The sequence below is a fragment of the Cotesia typhae genome, unplaced genomic scaffold (assembly GCF_013202065.1).
Source record: "Cotesia typhae breed Kobodo isofemale line unplaced genomic scaffold, CoteBio_Ctyphae scaffold_91, whole genome shotgun sequence".
Taxonomy (NCBI): Eukaryota; Metazoa; Arthropoda; class Insecta; order Hymenoptera; family Braconidae; genus Cotesia; species Cotesia typhae.
Window position 1 is genome coordinate 361,660 of NW_027423781.1, and position 23,273 is coordinate 384,932.

At 31.6% G+C, this 23,273-nt stretch overlaps 1 protein-coding gene across 1 annotated transcript in view; it reads right to left on the reverse strand.

The window, feature by feature from the left end:
• Positions 1-23,273, reverse strand: part of Sol1 — a 110,952-nt gene that overhangs the window by 47,710 nt on the left and 39,969 nt on the right. Inside the window, exons 4-7 of the mRNA XM_074258271.1 lie at positions 19,418-19,635; positions 10,215-10,431; positions 7,417-7,625; positions 6,625-6,702 (exon numbers count right to left, since the gene is read on the reverse strand). Coding sequence (XP_074114372.1) covers positions 6,625-6,702; positions 7,417-7,625; positions 10,215-10,431; positions 19,418-19,635 — 722 coding nt within the window. The remainder of the gene's footprint in view (positions 1-6,624; positions 6,703-7,416; positions 7,626-10,214; positions 10,432-19,417; positions 19,636-23,273) is intronic.

Genomic DNA, 23,273 nt, shown 5'->3' on the forward strand with positions numbered 1-23,273 from the left:
TAAACCACAATATGACCGAGTTTCCTTGGAACTAATTTCAGAGGGTCACTAATTAGCGGCCGGGAAATGATTAGTTTCTTCCCTGGAGGGTATAATTTTTTTTAGTGATTTCCGATTGGATAATTTTGAAATTAAGTCCGACCTCGAATTGAGAGTAGAAAATTTCACATGCTTTGTAAATTTTACTTATATATTATAATACTACTTAAGCAGAATTTACCTAAGAAGCTTATATGATGATAATCAAAGCTGGAACTTTCTCGGCGGGATAATTTATTTATTTAATTTTTAAAAAATGTAAACTTGGATGCCTCGTCTAAAAGCTAGGGGCCGTAGTGTCTTGAAAAAAAAAAAAAAAAAAAAAAAAAAAAAAAAATTAGTGAGTTAAATTGTCCCATAGTTTGAAAGCTCGTAGTTTAACTGGAGAATAATGTTCCGAGATTAAATTACTCTTAATGGATCTTGGAACAGTAACCGATAAAATTATAAAGTTCACTATTTCGAAATAAGGACCCGATTGTCCTGAAGTTTAACTTGGCAAGGCAAAATTTTAAGTTTTACATTTGGATTAAAAATAGTTGAGAAAATCAAGGACCGAAAGTGACAAAGAGGTTAAATAAGAAAATAAAAATTATAAAGAGTAGAAGAGAGAAAGAAAAAAATCCAAGTGGAGAAAAAAAAACAACTGAGGACGTAAATTTCAATGAGAAAAGCTGTGACATCTTCTGAGTGGATGAAGAAACGCCAGAACTGGATGAATACTTCGTTGGTGTGAGTTAAGAGATAAATAACCGCTGAAATCGGTGCAGTATTGATTTTTTCGTGATGATTTTTGGGATAAAGGCTAGAATTAAAAAAAAAAAAAAAAAAAAAAATTGAAGTAACTCCGCTACGCTATAACTTCGAAAATAATCTAAATATGAAAAAAATGATAAAAATCTTTTCGATAGAGCAGTAAATTTTCTAATTATTAGGCCTCTTATAATTTTTTCGTATTTCCAATATTTAACCCACAATTTGACTTTTAAAATTACCTTAAAATACCCTGGGCCCATAACCTGTTGGTATAAAAAAAAAAAAATTTAATATTTTTCCAATGACAATCAAAAAAGTTTTCGTGATAAAATCACGATTATTGGTAGAATACAACAACGATACTTTGTAAATAAAAGCATAAAGTTCAAGCTCGAGCAAGTGAGGAGAGTTAATTTATAGGATAATAGAGGAGTAACCGCGGTAGCAAATGTCCGAACGGGGTATTAGATATTTTCTGGGGCAGGTAGAACTTGTCCAGGCAGGTGGTTAATTGAAACAGTAAAGATTAGGCTTTAATGTCCCCCAACTGTGCTGTGTGCGTACTGGAGATTTGATCTTCCAACCACGTGCAGACGCTGGTGGTAATACGAAAGAGATGAGGCCATAGTGGTGTAGTGTACTTGGGAACTACGAAGCTTCCGTTTAGTGAGCGCAGCTTCAGCTTCGGGTCACTCGACCACAGAATGTATCAGGATCCTGGTTTGTGTGTCCAGGGGTTAAATTAGATTTTATCGGATTGTTGCCTCGAGCACTGACCGGGATTAAGCAGTCGCCGTAGATAGCTTCGACCTTATTTTACTTCCAAGAAGAAGAGAATTCCCTTTTATTTTCAGTGTTGCTACTTAATTAAGTTTCTAATTGGAAAAATTAATAAGTGGATTTTTTTTTTTTTAAACAGGTTATGGGCCCCAGGCATTTTAAGGGTAATTTTAAATGCTAAATTCTGGGTTAAATATTGGAGATACAAAAAAATTGTAGGAGACCTTTTTTTTAGGGACCTAAATTTTCTATCGAAAAGACTCTTATTGATTTTTGAATATCTCCAGCCCTTTGGCTGTAAATCGAGGTTAAACATCAACCTCATCCATAACTACTTTGTTTAATAAAAATTCTGATTGGAAAAGAATCAAACAGATGGATTATGAACAAAGTTAATCATGAAAAGTACTCCTCCATTGATTCTAGACTATTCAAATAATCAGGGGCGAATAAACCGGTCTACTTTGACGGATCCATAGAATGCCTCGGCGAAACTCACATTCATTTCACCGACAGACATTAGATACTCCCAAAAGCTTCCCTATTAGTTTGTAATTAACGTTACCTTGTAACAATACAATTTTAAACAAATCTCGGAAACTTTATCAATACGGCTTTGTTCGAATGAAAAGTTGGATTAACTTCCCCCTTTCCTTACCCAATTCTAAGTATTGGAATATTTTCAATTAAATTTTGCTGTAAAGCCTTCAAAACTTTTCACCGAAAAAAGTTTCAAAATAAAAATCTATAACTTCAGAGGCATTTAATTGATTGACGAATAATTTAAGTCGTTCTGGTCGATTTAGTTATCTTGACGGTTAAAAATGTACCGTTGAAAGGAATGAATAAAAAATGTAACTTTTCGGCTGCTTTATCTGCTTAATGATGCGAAACATTAAAGATGCATTATGCTTTTTACTCTTAGGAGCTTTTTCCAGCATTTTTCATGTGATTGCGAGAAATAAATCAAAACTTATAATAAATCAATCTCAAAATAAAGCTTATTATTATTATTTTTTTTTTTAACTTGTTTTTTCCGTTCATGGTTCTGAAAATTAAAAAATTTTGAAATAATGCTTTTCTTTTACGTTAAGAAATTATCCAGTTACTACCGTCGCTCCTTTATATTCTTATGTAATTATTGCACTTTTTGTTTAAGGTATATCGCTGAGAAAGTTTCCATACCGAAACTTTTTATCACGAGTTACGACCGAATTGTCTTCTCTTGCTAAAGGAAACTATTTTTTGCTGAGATTTTTACTTTATTGTTTAAATAATTACTAGTTCTATGTATATCCCTTGAAAAAAAAAATAAATTATCCCACAATTTAGTATAACTACAAAAATACTCAAAATACGGAAAAAATGATAAAAATCTTTTTGATAGAGCACTAAATTTCCTACAAAAATTTCTTCAATTGATTTTTCGTATCTCCAATATTTAACCCAGAATTTGACTTTTAAAATTACCTTAAAATACCCTGGGCCTATAACCTGTTAATTCACTAAAACTGAACCCGTAGAAAATCACAACAGAAAGCAGACACGGGTTATGTCCAGTGGTTAAAACCCGCAGTGTAGATCATTATTACAAAGCTGTAAGCAATAAAGTGATGCACTTTGCTGAATAATTCCCGTACCACAAGAAAAAAAAAAAAAAAGTAGTAAATAAGTAGTAGACTTAGTTTTTTGAAATCCCTATTCACTCTGTGACTCCTTTTACTGTTTCAACATTTATTTACGAGCGAAGCAGTACAAGAATTTACGAGCCAACTATCGGTGACATCTTGTTGGAAGATAAATTTATAAAGTAAGCTTCTACATCCCCAATTATCGTCATTGAGCCGTATGAGATAACCGTAAGTGTAAGCGAATTTTGTTGATTTTATGAAGGGAAGTGTGTGGGGGGGAGGTATTGTGGTTGACGGTGATGTCTTGTAGCTTAATATAGTAGTGTGACGATATTAGTGTAGCGGTAGGTAAGCGAAAAGCTTCGATGTGTGAATTTAATCATTCTCAAGTGCTCCGATGATTAAAGTAGTGCTAGGTGCTTTTGAAATCACTCTGAACAGCACTTCAATTAATTCTAAAAGTAATTAATTGTATATGAGTGAATTTCATTTATTTATTCTATTACTTTTCAAAAATATTGAAATTATTTTTATGTCAGTTGAAAATAATGATTTTAGGAATTTTTTTTCCAAGTATTATATACTTTGGAAATTTATTTCTGCAAGCGAGAAAAAAAGCGCCAATTTGCCACCTAGCGGTGACTTTTAGAACTAATTTTTTTTTTTTAATTTTTGCATACTCTGACGCATTCTCAAGCTGAATCTATCAAAAATATTGATGTTTACTTACAGGAAAAAGAAATAAAAAATAATCAAGCTGTAAATTAAAATTTTAATTATACCCGTACATTTACATCTGTAATCCACTTAAATTTTTCCGCAAACTCTCGAGCTAGATAAAAATCTCCATTTCAATTCACCGCAAAAAATTATCACGACTTACATCGTATTATTTTGAGAAGCCACCATCTAATCATAAATCTAGAGCTATAGTTTAATAAATTAACAAAGTTTTATTGAAGTCGTTGGTCGGTTATAAAAATTAAAATAAATAGAAAAAGTTTCGAGTAAATATTAAATATTGTAGAACAACTCATCATACATTTTTTAATTAATATTTTTTTTAATAACAACAAACAAGTCCATCAAAAAATTTCCATTCGTCGAAACTCTATATTTTAATATTTTCATTAAAAATAGTAGAATGGTCATCTAAAGGCCTTACGGCTTCTTAGATTTATTATTATTATTTAGCAGGTTGAAGCCGACATCAATTCGAAGCGCCGAGAGACCATGAAACGAGCCAGTGAATCCTAACCACGACACTCGTTGATCTCTCTACATCTCTATCCGTCTCTCTTCTTCATCTCATCCTATCTGGGGTTATCTCATTTCACAGTAAAAACCCAGCTACTACATCTTCAACTGCGGAAGGTAGTGCTAGTCCTAGAGCTGGAAACCCAACCCGTTTTTTTTATAAATCCCAGAGAGATTGTCGGGTAGATTCGGAACGTAATTGACGTTGTGACGATGTTGTGTATATATGTGTACTTATCTTATGTAATAATCTAATACAGAAACTCTAAAAGGGATAAATAAGCTTCTAAGTCTCGAGATTAGCCAAAATAAAAAAAAAAAAAAAAAAAAATTAGTAACTAAAGCCACCACTAGGTGGCTAAGTGGTGCCATTTTCTCTCGCTTGTAGAAATTAATTTCCAGGGTATTTAATAGCAAACTAAAATTTGGCCTTCAGAAAATGATTATTGAATTTTTACCGTCTGTATCATTCTTGTAATCACCGCTAGGTGACTAATTGACGTATTTATTCTCGCTTGCAGAAACAAATTTCTCGTCTATTTCTACCATTTTAAATTTTTGCATTGAAAGTCTCAATTCAAGGAAAAATCCTCCCTCGAAAAGACATTCAACACTTGCAAGTCAAAGGTGGAATCCGATTGAATTTTCCCAAGCGAAAGACAAGAATTTATCGATTGAAATGTTTGCATAAGTGACACTGTCAACGAATTCTTTGTGTTACAACTTTCTATTTAGAAAAATAATTTATGAATATTATGGATAATAAGCCGAAACCCAAAAGTGGGAGTGAGTGCATTTATGAATTTCAAAACACACCTAATGTATCCTTTCCATCTATTCGATCTATAGAATAATGTATTACATATCAAGAGAACATACAGAGTCACAGAGAGGATGGTGGTCTCAGGTGGATCTAGGTTTATAGCTCAAGCTTCATTGTGCGCGACGTTGCGGTACACCAAGGGCTATGACACGTTATACACTGTATCCTTGCTGATACCACTGGGAATATTACTAAAAGCAGGATACAGGATACAGACAGAGATGGAGGAGTGACATCTGTCCTTTATGATTGACAATAACCGATTGTATCAACTTTACTCGAGATATTCTAAAAATTTTATATCCTGATTGATAATTATGATAGATGCCCTGTTTGGCGCCCAAGCTATCTTCAAGATTGTGGATCCAATTCTTGAAGATTCGGATGGAAAATCATCTTGATGAAGATCAAGCTTTGCTAATCAAACAATCCACTGATGATATATTTGATCCGAGAAGGACGGGATTATTTCCGGATTTTCGTTCAGAGAGCTTTACATTCTCCAACTTCCGGTGATAATCCCAATGCGACAGTTAACATCGAGCTTGCAAAGCGGATAGCATCAAAGGCTGCTGGCTGGATGTCAATGATACACTGGATTATAGAAAAGCAACAACCGCCGGCTAATTAGGTCGGAATCACTATTCTAATCAATCTGGGTCGGAAATATTAATGATTATTAATAGGTCTAAAATTCAAGGTCACAAAAATCAATATTTTTTCATGAAAAAGTAGTTTTTATTGCTTTTATTGGGGATTTATTAAATCCTATGAAGGTGCAAACACGATAACTTTTTAAAATAGATATTTTTAAACTCATTTTTTTTTTTTGTAATCTCTCGGTACATCCTAAAGGAAGCCTAAGATTGAATAGGCAAGCTTAATATTGTTTTGTTTGGTTATAATTTATTTATTTTTTTCGACTTCAAGTAGTTCAAAAAAAATTCTTGGGTATTTTTACCACGCTTATATAATTATTTATTTGTAAATAGAGTCTTAAAACACCTGGATACTGAATATTTGTTAAACCAAATGATCTTGGGGTATTTTATCCTTCAATATTAGACCTAGACACGAAAACTAAAAAGTCAACCTCAACCCCTCAATCTTCATCATCCCGTACGATTATCGGAAATCCGTTGATTGGAATCCCGCGTACCGAATTCCAATTCCCTATAAAAGGTAAAATAGTTTATATCTATGCTAATCCAAATCCGGTAATTTAAATTCGGTTACCGAAGATCCGTTCTTTTCCTCATCCCCGACCTACAATATTCCCTCCAAAAAATTCCACTTCAACTCCTAACAGACGATCGAATTAATTAATGCAATACTTACTGGTAGCACTGACAGCAGGTCCGATGACCGAGTACCGAGGGTTGGATGTTACGACTCCTGGGACAGTCTTGTTTGGCTCTGCAACACATTATTGTAATTATGCTGTTGAATATACAGTGCCGTTAATTGCAGCAGGGACGGCAACCAATGTAAGGGACGATGATGTACAAACTGTTACACCTCCCCAGTTCCTTTACTCCTACCTCTGACTCCTACCGCTTCTTCTTCCCTCCTTTAGAGGCTTATTGATCGTGCGGGTTAACAATTGTACCTCGAATACCTTCTTTGCCTTCATAAGCTTCCAAAGGTTCTAATGATAAAACAGAAAGCATCTTTAACTCAACATGATAAGTTTTAGGATCTGCTGTTGGTAAAAAAGACCGGTAGTTTTTGTCGGCAAAGCAGTTGGTTATTTATCCTAAGGTTTAACAGGTTCCATGTTTTCTGCTTTATCAATTGTAATTGATAATTGAAGGTATTCTAGGTACCCACTATTCAAGAATCGATAAGGTAAATTGTTTTATTATCATCAAAAATATTATTTTCTGTTCAAAAATACTCAGTTTAATTTTTTTTAACTAAGTCTTGTAATATCAAAGTTTGAATACGGAATTTGGTAATTTCAGGCCCTGGGCCCATAACCTGTGAGTCGATAAAATAAATCTTTGACGAATAGAATGGCTTCTTAGGGTCTCTAGGAAGAAATCTTAACGACGTAAATGTGAATTTAAAGGACAAAGGAATGATGTTATTATGATAAGATAAAAGTGAGATGAATAGATGATTACTAACCTGTATTGATATTGTCGATCGGTTGGAATTGGAACGCAGCTTTGAAACCTTGACCAGGCCACTCAGAATTAGCAACGAACTCGATGTAAAGGTTCGGCCCGGTGCTCAGGACTTCTATTTCCGTGGCTTCGTTGCAGAGGACAGCTATTATCGGCGCTTGAGAGTGGGTGCCGTCGTGAATTCTGATCAAATCGGCTTTGTTCAAGCAACTGGAAATTTAATTATTGGAGGGCTGAATTATCAAGTTTTTATCAATCTGAGAGCTCGAGCTTTGAAAGAGGATTCTGGGGAAAGGGTTAAAGATAAAGAAAAATTGATAAGGATCTTTTTTGGTAGGAAATTTGATTTTTTATAAAAAAGGTTTCTTATGATTTTTTTTTTTATTTTGACGGGTTTTGCTTAAATATTGAGTTAATGGTAGTAAGAAGGATTGGAAAAGGTTTTAACGAAATTTTAGGATTTTAATTAAAAAAAAAAAATTATTTGATGAATTATCGCGAACAATAGAAAGAAATTTCTCTCAAGTGACACATATTGAAACTCTGAGCACTTGGCTCCTTCGCTGAGCTGGTAAGTGTAACGATGAGAGATGAAGTGGATAGAAAACTTTTTTAAAGAAAAAGTCTACGATGCAGTTCAAAGATCGGAAAATAAAAGTGAAATCAATTCGGAAGATGGATCGAGTAGTGACGGAGAAACGTCATCTCTCATCGATCGCTCAGACTCGAGTTTATAGATATGGACGATTGGAGATAGCTTTTTTGATTATAATAATTGAAAGACTGGTAATATAAAAAGGGGAGTTTGATCATAGGAAATATATATCCTCATAGTTCGGACATTTTAGTAGCAATAAAATTGTAGTTGGCTCTCAAGGATTCATGGCTTTGTACTTTCTCGATACAAACTTTCGGGTTTTTAAGTTATAAGTGCCCGTAAAGTGTATGGATGCTAAATAAATCGAAAACTCACTCGCGTGTAGTGAGATCGTATTTTTATAGTAACTTTTACGGTTGTAAGTCATATTTTTTGGACAATCTACTTTAAGAACACAGAAAATTAGGTTAAAAATTAATTTGGAAGGAGTTTAAACAAAATTTGAGAAGTTTTCGGGTTTAGTTCCCAAATTCACCGCTAGGTGGCCGAGTGACGCTTTTTTTCTCACTTGAAGAGACATAAAAAAACTTATTTATGATATTGCAATGGTTTTGAGGTAATATAATGTTTTTTAAAGTAAATGTGATGAAGAAAATGCTTCAATTAACAAAAATAATGATACGAAGCTTAAATAGAACTTGAAATTTAAAAAGACTTGAAAGCAATCTACTGGATTTTTGTTTATATAGTCCTCAGCAGTTTACCTCATAATTTTCTCATTGAAAACGAAGAGAGTTCTCGTAATGGCATTAAGTCAATTCCGAGGTTGTTTATCCACTATAACGACCTTGAAGAATAAATATATGAAATGTCGAGGACGAAGAGAGAAACTGGGGATACAAAATGAGTAATCCGAAATGAGTCGTCGACTGTTATATTTTTCGAGAATATTATTAATGAAAACCAGAATACTTATACCTTCTTCCATTAGTTGTCCCTTTAATTCTGTACCCAGCTAAATTTGACTATGTATATTTTATTATTATTTAATAATAATAATGGTTTTGGAAAATGGAAATTTTATACGATTCAAGTGATGTTATTTCACTTTTCCCCAATGAATCTGTTTAAGTTGACAGAGAGTGCTTTGTTATTGCTGGGGTCGGTTTTAAGCTCTAATTCAATCGATACAAATCATTTTTATTACTCGAAAGCTTCAGAAACTATAAATTATGTTAATTTTATCTCCAGAAGCCATAAAATAGCTGAATTACGAATTATTTCAATTTAGTTCCGAATGTCGCCGCTAGGTGGCTAACCGGCGCTAATTTTTTCTCGCTAGCAGAAACACATTTAGGGCTAATTTAAATGTTGGAGTAGACAAAACTGTAAATTGATGAACCTTGACAATTATTCCGATAACTATTGTCATTTCTTACGCTAAAATGAACAAATTTGCTTGAAAAATCACGGAATAAGTCAACAAGGTAAATAAAATTTTAAGATATTTGAGTTGGAATTGGAATTATTTGATCAAATTTACTTGTAATTAAATCTACAAGTGCCTGGCAGTATAAGAATAACCCTGACAAAAAATAGACTCACGACAATCACAATTTTTTCGTCTCTAATTCACCGTAAAATTTATCTCCGCCTCGCTTTTTTTTTTTATCTTTTTTTATTTTATCCTCATCCGTAATACCGGGCATTAATTGAATACGCTTGGAAGTGTCTCAGCTTTATTTCTATTCAATCATATATATATATATATATATATATATATATATATATATATATATATATATATATATATATATATATATATATATATATATATATATTAAGTCCAATTCTTATAAATTTTTATTCACACAAGCAATTCCTACAATCTACAATCTGTCATTTACCGCTCACTAGACTCTAAATTTAAATGAAATTTTATTATCGACACGACTATTATTGTCATCTGATCAATATTTTTCATAATTATTTCTGTAACTAACCTAGTTTACAGTTATTTTGTGAAGATATTTTCCTTATAAACGATTTTACATAATAAGATCAGATACTTAATTTTTTTCCAAAACACAAAAAAAAATTCAGTCCAAAAAGTCACCGTTAGGTGTCGCATTGACGCTGGTTTCTCTCGCTTACAGAAACAATTTTCCAGAGTATATATTTATGTTATAAAAATTACTAACCTCAGATCGCCTTTTTGCAGTGAAATTTCTTCGAAAACAACCCGAACACGTTCTTTTAACCTCGAACGGAATAAATATGTACAGCGACAATTTTTCGGATATGACGACGGATAATGAGGAGAGTAGAATCTTCCATGTTGTTTTGTAATTTGTGAGCTTATAAACTGATGATCGCACATTGTTCCTGGCAGTAGTTGACCGGAAGTTCTAAACAGGCCTGTAATCGTAAAAAAATGCACTTCAATTAAATTTTATCATAAAAAATAACATTTAGTAGGTATTCACGTCATTAAGGCAATTTAATATTTTAAATTGTAGTTCCAAAAGTCACCGCTAGATGAAAACGTGGCGCTGTTCCCTTTCGTTGGCAGCGATTTAGGATAAAGGTATGTAAATATTGTAAAATGCCGTTAGTGGCAGCAGTAATGAAAAAGAAAATAAGGAATAATTGATGATCCAGGTATTGATTCGACGATTTTACCCGAGCGAGGTATTAAATCTTAATTGTCACCCGGACAACGACTGAAACATTGATAGTTACATCGGTTAAGCATTAGCTATCAGGATTTAGTTGGTGTGTTATCAATTATGCAACCCAATACTACGCAGAACATGACGTCTTTAAGGATGAAAAAGGTAATTTGAAATGCAGAGTGCATTAGTGTCACGCATTCCATTGGCAAAAAGCCTTTTTAGTTGTTCAGAGACGATTGAATCAGTATGTGAGTTTTACACTCAGTGTCATAGAGTAAGATCCCAGGAAACTGTTTGACAACCTCGACTTTTACCTTATTTCATATTCCCTTATTTTTCAGGCTTTTTATACCAGTATCTTGTCTTGTTTGCCAACGGAAAAAGGAAGTAGGAGGAACTTCGGTAAAAGGATTCCGGGAAAAAGATGTCGTTCAGGTTTTAGATTACAATCGGTATTCAGGGTCCTTTCCTATCATAGTATTTCATAAAATTTTGAATAAAATCTACAATTTTAGATATAGAATCAATTTTAATTTCAATTCTGCTCAATTGATTCTTTCTTAAAATTACCGCAAGGTGTCGCATAGGCGCTGACTCTTGTCGCTAGTAGAAATCAATCTCCAGAGTATTTAATAATTAATCTAGTTTCTTATCTCATGATTTATTCTCTAGACATAAAATAAATATATATTCAAAAAAAAAAAAAAAAAAAAAAAAAAAAAAAAAAAAAAATGAAAACAATGCAAGCGTAAACATAATAAATAACTTGACGTCAGCGGGAAGCATAAATTATGATTATTGTATACATATAAGGGATGAAATACGTCAAAGGCAAACTTCCGGATCGTCATGGCTTTGGCCATAAACCGCGACTTATCCAAGCATCATCTTCATCCTTTAATTCCCCGAATTCTCATTTTTATTCAAACAGATTCCGGATTGCAACACAGAATTATATTTTTAAAAATAACCGAATCAATAACACGCGGTCGTTAAATCACTAAACCTTTTACCAATTGTTTAAATACCTTGCATTATTATTCGAATGACAATTGGCGTATTGACGAAACTGGATTACCCGCCCTCATTTACGCGGAAAGCATTTGCCCCTACCCTTGAAACAGAAACTGGGCTTTATTCGGAAAACTACCTCACTCCCTTTTCCCAGTGCGTACAACTTCACATTATTCATTGTATATATACACCAGCAATGTTATTCCATTATCAAGCTTCGTGCTTGATAATTACGCTGTTAATCGTCAGAGATACCCCAGATACCCCAGCTCTATTATTTATTTATTCATAATATCATAATACTATCCCTTTAATTATCATTTTATTATTATTACTTTTTACGAGTGTATTTTTTTTTTTTTTTTTTTTTTTTTTTTCAGGTATAAATAAATTATTAATTATAACTTTACTATCATATAAATAATATTAATAACGCTAATGATGTAATTTGACACTTTAATAACTATTTTAGGATTTTTTAAGGCTTTAAACAAGATCTTGAACTTCTCTTATTAAATACTCGAGAAATTTATTTCTACAAGCGAGAGAAAAAGCGCCACATAGCCACCTAGCGGTGACTTTAAAAACTAAACACTTTTTTGGTATTTTCGGGTACTTTTGAGTGTCCTAAAGCATAATCTCTTAAAAAAATTAATTTTTAATTTAAAAAAAAAAATAATTTATTTGCAATAGAAAAGTAATTTTAATGTAAAATCAAGTTCTATTGTAGTAGTAAATATTTTAAGTTATAAGAACAGGGTTCTTTTGCCCAACAGAAAGTATAATACAGTTCCAACGAATCCGAGCTCTTCAGCAGTTGGTAATCCTATTGTGGCGTGCCTCGCGGCGTACCGAACATTGAATATACGTGAATAGAGCGTATCTTCTTTCTTTCTCTCATCGAATCTCACTCTACGGAACCTTTTTCTCACTTTTACAGCTCGAGTTCTCTTTTTCTGTGTCGCCTTTTCCTCAAGTCAATATACGTACATCCCATATTTGTTATCCTTAGAGAAAATACGTGCGACCAATGAATATCGCAATTGAATTCAATTTAATAAATTTTTTTTTTTTCTGATTTTTCTTTAAAATTGTATTTTATATAATTTAATAATAAATATATTTATTTATTCAAATATTTAACTTGACACTTTAGTTGAGTGACACTAATTACCCGGTATTTATTCCGTGATTTTAATTAAAACTAGTCAGTTATACCGGTGTAAAACACAACTGACGGTGGTTTTAATAATTATCGGAAAATTCATCTGTAAATATATATATATATATATATATATATATATATATATATATATATATATATATATATATATATAAACATATTTATACTAGTTAGATTATTTCCGAGGTATATTCCATCGGACGGTAATTACGTCAACAGCAGTATGATAATTTTAATATTATACATAACATTTGCTTTGATCGTGAACTGTTAATTGAACTCTACTCTGTTTTCATTTTATTGATCGTTTATAAACTTTAATTATTATTTATTCATCAATTTATGACGATAAAATTTCAAAACATCGTAAGACGCACTGCCAGAACTTAAATTTACTAGAGTATACCCGAAAAGTTTATTTTTAACTTAAATATCTTAGAAATACACTATAACATGCGAGAGGGAACAGCGCCATTTCACCGCCTATCGGCGACTTTTAGAACTAACATTTTTTTTTTTTTCTTTCAAAGGGTTGTTTGAGGTTCTAGCTTTAATAAAAAATTACTTCAATGAAAATCCCTTAGGTAGATTTATCAATAATTGGGTGAAAATAAAAAAAATGACGTAAGTCAAAAAAGAATCATACTACCGCTTCTGTTTTATTAAAAAAGCACTGAAGTCCGTTACTCAGTGAAAAGTGAACTATTTTCCGAGTAAACATTTGATATTTGTTAAAATAATACCTCAGAAGCGTAGGATTAAACAACAGATGATAATTCTCAATCATGCGGATTGTTTTCCTCCAGAAGTGTAAACTATAAATTTATGAAAGGTTTTAATACGAATGAATTTAATAGTTATCAGAATGATAAGAAGCTTTGCCACTTGCCAGTTGCAGTGATGCCTTTTATGATAGAAGCTTAAGGACAGACACTAGAAAACGTCGGAATCACAGACGTGAGACGTGAGCCTCTTAACTTTATTTTATCACTAATTATTTCAGTCTCACAGCTTAAGTGTTTACCATCTATTAGTATGGCACGCCGTTTTACTTTTTAAACTCATAATAAAATAGTTGTCATAATAATTCATCAAAAAGACCAATTCCATAATAATTATAACAATTCCATGACAAATCGTACCGAGATATTATAACATCGTATTTTTTTACTTTATTAAATATTGTGCGTAAGTAAAATATTTACAAACTATGTATACATATTGAAAATTGTGTGCATTTTTATTCTTTAACATATAATTAGTTATTTTATAAGAAAAGAAACAATTATTTTGATTTATGTGTAATATATACGTTGAGTATTTATTTAGAATGTACAATTTCCAATAGGCGAATATTATTGATGCTGCATCGAATTTTATTTTTGTTGGTAGGAAGTGAAATAATATGACGATTTTATAATTTCAAGTATCGTCCAATAATAACTAAATATTTAAACGATATAAAAAATTAATGGCTTTAAAATTATGTACATAATGCTAATTCCTTAAATTTTTAACTGATTCTAAAGAATTATAACTTATTGTTGAAAAATTTTTTAATGTTATTTTTGAAGACATCCAAAGTGCTAAAAATCTATATAATTGACCATTAAATTTCTGTATCTAGTAATGTTTTTCACATTATTAAATAAGCAACGAAAAATAAAAATAAATTACCAGAGAAAATTTTATTTCATAATGAAATATGAATAAATTTTTATAAATCATGAGCTTAATTTCATATTTATTCGTGATGTTCTATCATCATAAAAATTCAGCAAGTACACTATAACAAAATATTTAAGGAATTATTTTAATTGTTTGAATTAATAGATAATTCGAAAAATTATTTTTACGGACAGTTACGAATGATTTCATGAATTAAAATTATCAATATTGATAATTTTAATTGCTAACTTACAGATCGACTTAATTATTTTGTAATATTTTTTGATAGTTTAAATAAAATTCAATTGATTTCCATAATTTACTATTCTGTTGTTTTGCTTACATAAATTTCCAATGATAAAGTATTTTTTCCGTCATCGCACTAATTATTGTGAAATTTTTAATTTATAAATTTCTGGAGCCGTTATCAATAAGAATAATTAATATAACTGAACGCATATGAACTAAAAACATTACTGCAAAAAATAACTGTACAAGTTATTTATTACATCAATCATAATTCTGGTATGTAATTATTTGGATAGAGAATTATTGAATAATAATATTAAAATGCTCCATATACATGTAAACATAATCTCAAAATTGATAATTATCATTATCAACAAAATATCAATTAATCAATTAAAATTTTAATGATAAAAAATTACATGAAAATAGGATAACTTGTCATCTAATAGTGATTCTTTTGAGACTTTAATGATCAAAGTTACTTTTTTTGATACAATACAAAATTGAAACATAAGTTTAATAAATTTATATCATATTCAATGATGATTAATATTTGTATATTATATTTTTAGGGACTGAATTAATTTTATCAGCTTAGTGAAAATTTAGCTTCAATAAAATTCAGAAAATTTTTCATAGAACATATTTAATATTAAATAATAAAAATGTGTTTGTTTTTTTGTACCATAATTTCTAAGATGACGAAAAATTTTTATCTATACTCAACAACGTAAACAAAATTTACTATCATATGTATGACATCGGCAAATATGCCTACAGCTAAAAATTCCAAATAAAAATTGATTTCTGCCTTACAAACAATAATATCTTAAAAAATGAAAAATGCTCCAAAATCCTATGTTTCTATATGCTGATGGAATTAACATTATCAAAAGTGAAATAAAAATAGATTTCAAAAAAATAATCTCAAATAAAAATTATGTCAAACATAATTCAAAAACAGTAAAAATATTAATTATAATTTAAACCTTAGGTAAAAAATCTTAAACTTTAAAAAGTAAAACGGCGTGCCATATATTAGTATAAATGTTATGACGCTCTTATACAATTTTATACTCTGTTAACTGGTAAGTAACCGATTAAATTATTCTTCAGCTGTTTAAGTCTCTGTGTAAGCTCTCTCTCTTCCGATTTTAGAGCGCCATCTTATGAAGTACTCGGAAATAGAGATATTGTTAAGGAAAATAACGAAGACGTTGGTACGAGGGGTGACTTTTAAGCTGAACATCAAAGTGATTGTCCAAGTTCGGGGATTACGCTCGAGCTTTGGAGACAAACGAGCATCTTTGAAGAGACAGGAGGCTTAAATTTCACCTCATTGCTGTGAATTTCTACGAAAATTCTATTTTAAGCTTTTTTCTGGAAATTTATTTCTACGAGCGAGAAATAACAGCGCCAATTTGTCACCTAGTGGTTGCTTTTGGAACTAATTTTTTTTTTTTTTTTTTTTAGTTTTAAGCATTATTAATCATAACATATAAGAAAATTTTAATTCTACAAGACCAAAGTGATAATTTCTGAAGAAAATAATTTAAATAATCATGATTTGATATATTTCTTCAGAGTATAAAAGTTAAAATAAGATTATACAAAAGGAAATGTTTTTAAATGAGAAATTTGTTAAATTTTCTGTAACCAAGTTTAAGAAGCTTGCAATTGATTTTAATGAATTCCGCAAGCAGAACACGTACTCAATTTATATTACCATTTCGTGAGGCATCTTGTCTCATTTTTTCCCCATTTATAAGGTATTATTATTCGATTTTTAATTTCCGGCACTTGTCTCGTTTTATGCCGATATCTAAATTAAATTTTTACGAAAAAAAAAAAAAAATACTGTCTTCATACAAGAATCATTAATTTTTTAACAAGATTAATTGGAAGGTTTTGAACTTAAATTTATCTGATTAAAAATCTAAATTACTATTAAAATTGTCCTGCATTTTCATTAATGACCAAAACAATAGGCAAAGTGATAATGAGTCAATTAATAATTAATTATCAATTATCAATTATCTGTTATCACAAAATCCGATAGAGTACGCGGATCAAGTTAATTGTTATGACGGACATTATCGATATTCGCAGGAAACTATAAATTCGCTTTATCCGGCGGTCCTTTTGTTGTTACGTCACGTTTCCCTTGTTACGCACACACAGTAACTGTAATACATGATCGTCACTAATTGTCATTTTCAATAGAATGCATACAGTATATAGTGAACACTAATTTCCCTTCATAAAACATATATTATTAGTCTCGAGTTATATACTCTAGAAATTTATTTCTACAAGCGAGAAAAAAAGCGCCATTTCGCCACCTAGCGGTAATTTTAAAAACTAAAAAAAAATTTTTTTTTAGGAAATTTTATCAGAATAATAATATAAGTTTGAATTAATGTCAAGAAAATAAAATTTCTCTAAAGTTATAAAGAAAATTCAGTCACAAACCAGACATTTGTTGTCTAATATAAAAATCCATAAAACGACTGTTACTCTGATCGCTGGTAGTTGAGAAGATAAGAAAAGAGGTATAAGATCTCGAAAGAAATACGAGTCTTAAAGTTTTATCATTAAAAACAGGTCATTAAGCTTAATGAGATAACTTAACTTTTTTACCAAGAAATTAAATACACACTTACAACAATAAAAATAAAAAAAAAAAAAAGAGCTTAAACGTTGTAAATAAGAGGTAAGCTGGATTCAACAAAAAAAAATATTTAATAAAATGGAAATTTCGATATGGAAGAGCCGAGAATACATAAGAGCGCCTGTAATTCTTCTTGTTCTTTCCAAGTTCCGGCTAATCGCGTTCGTACAAGCATGACCAAAGGCGTAAGCTAGTCGCCTTGTGTATCTCATGTTAATCTATACGTTACCCGGCGAAATTATGCAAATTACGAGTGCTGCAACTGCTATGGCACTATGAACACTTCCCTGAATTTGCTACTCCTGGAAAATTGTACTATTTCAAGATACATAAGCGTTATTTGTGCTTTAAATATTTTAATCAAACAAAGAAATCTTAATCCTAGATGTTAGCGTCAAAAATCAGATTTTCCTTTTTTCTGTATAGAAGTATTTACAATTTAAATTTTGGTTCATAAATCCACCGCTAGACGCCGCATTGGCGCTCTTCCCTCTCGCTTCCAAAAACCAAACTTTCTAAATTTAGCCCTAGCCAACGCGGAACAAAGTTTCTCGTCATTAAAACTCAAATTCCTTGATAACTATTCCTCCATTACATCAAAACTTCTCATCAAACTTGAAAATCCTTCAGATCCCGTACATTCGGAAACAATGGCCATAAGTAATCAACGTTTCTTCCCTGATCTCAGTCTAATTCCAAGAACTGACCTTATCAACTTGATAAAAACTTATTCGCCTTTTAAAGCTCGTCTTCCGGTCGAACTGTCTTAATTCAGAAGCTAAGCTCTCAATCCTGGAGCTTAAGCTCTTTGAGCATTTACTGGATCAATTTCATATTGTTTCACTACGAAAAACGTCCATTCATTCTTGTAATTTTTCGGTAAAAGCTTGTCCAATTGTCCGATGCTACGGTAAAATGTCCTTTTTTCGGACAACAAAAGCTTCTGTCGAAATTGCTGAGGGTAAATAACAAGAATATAGAAGGACATGCGTCCACTTTGAGGCCGTTTGCAATAAATGTTGGTAGATACACATATGTGTGCCTATGTGTTGTATAGACACACATTTGTATCGAGCACTATCACGGCGTTGCTATATCGAATATTGTGAACATTTGCTCCAGAGTGGCTTGTATTGAAAGAGCACTTCATGTAAAATGTTATGGAGAACGTTATATTGATAGACATATATATATATATATATATATATATATATATATATATATATATATATATATATATATATATATATATATCCCCGAAATATTGGTTTATTTATTTATTATTTGCTTGTTTGCCTTTGACGTCAATTATTTGTTGTAATTAAATTTCCGTCACCATTAGATTGCCAAAGAATTTTCCTGCTGAAGATCATTTTTTTCTAGAATACCAAAAATTGGCTTATTTGACGTTCGAACGTAATCCGGAAAAATATCCGCCATCCTGGGTGGGATACTTGTATTTATGTCCTACCCTCTCCACTTCGATCAGAAAATTACGTAATAATGAAAGTTCGTTGAGCGGATTGAATTGTTTTGGGTTGTTTATATCAAATAAAATTAATAATTATTTCCACGTGGTGAATTTCAGTGGATCAATACAAGATTCGTTAAGGCTCTAGTCATGCTTTTCAAAGTTTCGTTTACGGATAAAACTTTTTCGTTAGTACCTACTACTCGAGGTGGCAAACTACAGAGAAATTGCTAAACTTTCAACAGTTATTTCGCGGTATAAATATCTAAATAAATACCACAATAATCACGATATTGAAAATTTTTATTTTTTGGAGGGAAACTAATCAAAAAAAAAATAACAGGCATTCTAGATTAGAGCGCTGAAATAATGGTTGCATGTCATTGGATTGACATCAACCAATTAGCAATTGACAGTATTTTTTGCAACGTATCATAAAAGTTGGGTATAAAAAAGATAAAAAAAGTACTTACGTCGGTCGATGTAACGAAACGTGCCGGAAAATCCAGTTGAGTTGGTAGTTTGTTCTCTCCCGGTGTGTAACTCGAGGATAAGACTAGATCTAGCGCTGTACAAGACTTGAGGAATGTCTTTTAAAGTTCCGCAAAGTAAACCAGACCAAGGCGTGTACTCGGAAACTCCTATGCCCTCGAGATGGAGAAAGACTTTCAGGTAATCACCTTCCGAGCATCTGGAACAAAAAATTTTGATATGTTAGGGACATAAAGGCGGATAATTACTTTGTGAACATGATTTTTGGAATTTTAAAAATTGGGTGGATATATTTCTGATTTGGCGCCCAAAGGTTGACTTTAGAATTTTTTTAAAGGCTGATTTGTCGAATTTTTGATTGTTTCTGTCAATTTCAATTGTTGTGGATCTAAATTGTTAAAAATTGAACAATTAATCCAGACAAATAAATCAATTTTTGGAATATCATTAGCTAATTTAGATTTGGCGCCAAAAGTTGTGATACTTGTAAAATTCAATCGAATTTTTAACCGGCGGCTAATTTATGAGATTTATCACAACTTCCGTCAATTTTCGTGACTTTATGAGTAATTTATGCAAAAAAGGATCAATTTTAGCACCCAGGTCTTGGAAATTCATTATAATTCCTGAGCGATATTGAAAACGAAACCCAAAGCAAAAGTTAGCCTTTTTGTTATAACTTCCAGCATTTTCCGATTCTTGGCAATCCATTCTTACGAGCACACTGTCTCGAAGTTTGGGATTGAGTTTGGTAGCGTGTGATTGGCGAGCCGCCAAATGCCACCAGAGCTTTTGCGGTAACACACGGGACAAGAGTGAAGAATGTTCACTGAATATTTGAGCATTCATTTATCCGATCTGTTAATCATTTGCTAACTCTAATTCTTGATATTTTTCATGCTATCACAGATTTTATGAACCATTAAGGAAATTTTCCTTTGGTATAGATTTTCCAAGGAAATTTTTTCCAGAAAATATAATGACAATTAATTTTCAGTAAAGGATTGTTTGAAAAAATATATCTGAAGAGGAAGGCGGTAGTCTTTTATTCAGTGAGATATTATATTTACTCGTCACGTAAAAATGAAAAAGATGAGCCACGTGAAAATTCTATACGTCATAAATAAAATATAATAAAACCACCGGGTGAATAAAAAGAGATGTTGATGATATTTTTCGTACGGTTCTTTTGTTGGAGGTACAGACGGTTTGGATCATTTTTTTCCCCGGAAAATCCTTCCACTGACTAAAATAAACACCGAGGTGGTTTATTTGTCCGGGGCGTGGAAAAACGGCGAGTATTTTTCAACAAAAAATTAATAAAACCTTGATTTTGCTTTGGACAAGAAAAAAATGAGTAAATCGAGATAGATATCCGGGAAAATTGTTTCTGCAAGCAAAAAAACAAACGACAGATAGCCACCTAACGATAATTTTTAGAACTAACTTATTTTTTGTAGTTTTGGAAACTGTAAATAATCCGCTGAAGTTAAAAATATTAATTTATTATTGAATACTTTAGAAATTTATTTCTGCAAGCGGGAGAGAACAGCGCCATATAGCCACCTAGCGGTAACTTTTTGAATTAACGTTTTAAAAATTGTTTTAGGTATTTTCTAAGGTAATTATTGATTGTGGATACTTTATGCGCCTATTTTATAAAGATTTGGGGGTAAAATGGGCCAATTACGGAATATCCATTTCTTATTTTTGGTTGAAGATTGATGACATCAATCTAACAGAAAAAGCAATCGTAAAATCTTGAGAATTGGGGAAGGAGTGAAAAAAGAAAATGAGGAAAATAAAAACTATTACAGTGTATGAAAAAAAGTTATTGTAATACATTCCGACTGGGGTGACAAATGATTAGCCATTTTGTGAAATATTACTATCGTAAAAATTTCGATCCCAGACTTGAGTGACTAGATAGAATAGTCAGTGAAAACTAGTAACCCGACATTGACACATCTTGGATAAATATCATACCGTCAACGAACCGACATTTTCATTTGTCGTACACAAATTTGGTGCATATATTTGTGCAGGTTGACAGTCGAATAGTCGGGCTGATGGAACCAGTGAAATGTGGTTAAAAGTGGATGTAAAACACAACCAGTCTATCGTAACCGACCATGTGCCAAGTGCCCGAGGTTAGCTGGTTATGGGAAGGGATGATGGGTTTTTGGTACGCACTCGTGCGGCTCACGAGAAATATGATGTCGTAGCCGGAAGGGAGCCAAGATGAATGTATCTACGGAGACGAGAAATCCCGGATAGCGTATTTTCCTTCCTATACTTATCTGAGTTTGCGTATGTGAGTGTGAGCATGTGTGGGACTATACTAGGGAAAAAGTAGAGAGCCTTGGAAAAACAACGAGACAATCTGAAAATAAGGAATTAACGATAAAGCTGGGAAGTTTTAATCAGCTAGTTTAATTCTTGCCATCGGGGACGTAGTTACTTTTCTGAGGGGAGGTGTAACGTTTAAGTAATGCTGATTAACTCAGAAAATATTGAAAATTTTTAAAGAAAACTTTTTTATTAGCAAAGAAATTTTCTAAAAAATTGATTCCAAGAAATTTTTGGATAGAAATAATTTTTATAAAAGCTTAAAATAAAAGAATTCTAAAATAGAAATTTAGAGATTGCTTTTATCGAAATATTCCGTCAATTTATAGCGTCCAATCACATTTTTCCAGCAGATTGTCGAGTCATAGGTTTTTTTTTTGTTAAATTTGACAATCCAACAGAACGAACACGGATGGAATTAACTGCGTCATTGACAGAAACAATGGGCGCGTTAAGCCGTTCAGGCAGTAAATAAATGAATGATAAATTTTTGATGAAACGGAATTTTTTTAATGGTATAACAGTCACAGGATTTAATTATCAAGAAGTTAATTGGAAATAATATCACAATTTTACGTACAGACAATAAATTTTAAGTTTTTATATTGAAGCTCTTGTAAAATAAATAATTGTTTCTTCGGTGAAATATTTTCAATTTTGTATAATTGTTTTTTTTATAAATTAATTCTATTTTTCGGTTTCATAATGCTTGCACGTTTCAGCGTAGCGACCCGGAATGAACCCGCGACCCGCGACCCGCGACCCACGACCAATGGAACGCCTTTTTATCACAGAAACTAACGAACTACAGAGTGGACTGTCAGGGTAATCAATTGTCAGCTGTACATGGTGTATATCCTTGTAAAAAAAGCTCCAAACATACAATAATTCATATGTTACGGACCAATGACTCTGGAGTCGTTTTATGAATTTAAAGTATTGGTTTCATTTATTTACTAGTCAACAATTAACCAGCTGGTTGTTGTAATTAAAAACACTCAGGATTTATGTTAAAGATTGTTCTATTGAGGTAGTAAAAAATCACATGTGGTATTAAACATTTTCAACAATTAAAACATAATAAAAAATCAAACGTAGTCAACTGAATATCTGAAATTATAAAAACAAACTAAATAGGTCAGAACAATTTTCATCCACAAATAATTTTTTATGTTATCACATAGTCGTATCCGTAGCGTTAAAATATTGTGTAATCTATATCCCGAATTTCTAGGGTATAAAATTACCATAACAATACCCCACAAACGATTCAGAACAAAATAAATACCGGGTAGTCAAATTGGACACTAAAAAACAGACGAACAAACAGCGAGCTAGCTCTGTTTATGTTTTTTTTTTTTTTGCTATTTGACGTACTTGTGTGTACAAAATACTTTGTCTTTCCGCTCAAAAAGGCCTACTCAACCGGAAGGATCATACATACGGAGTATGAAAAGGTCTCTAAATTCAACAAACAGAATAAAATAA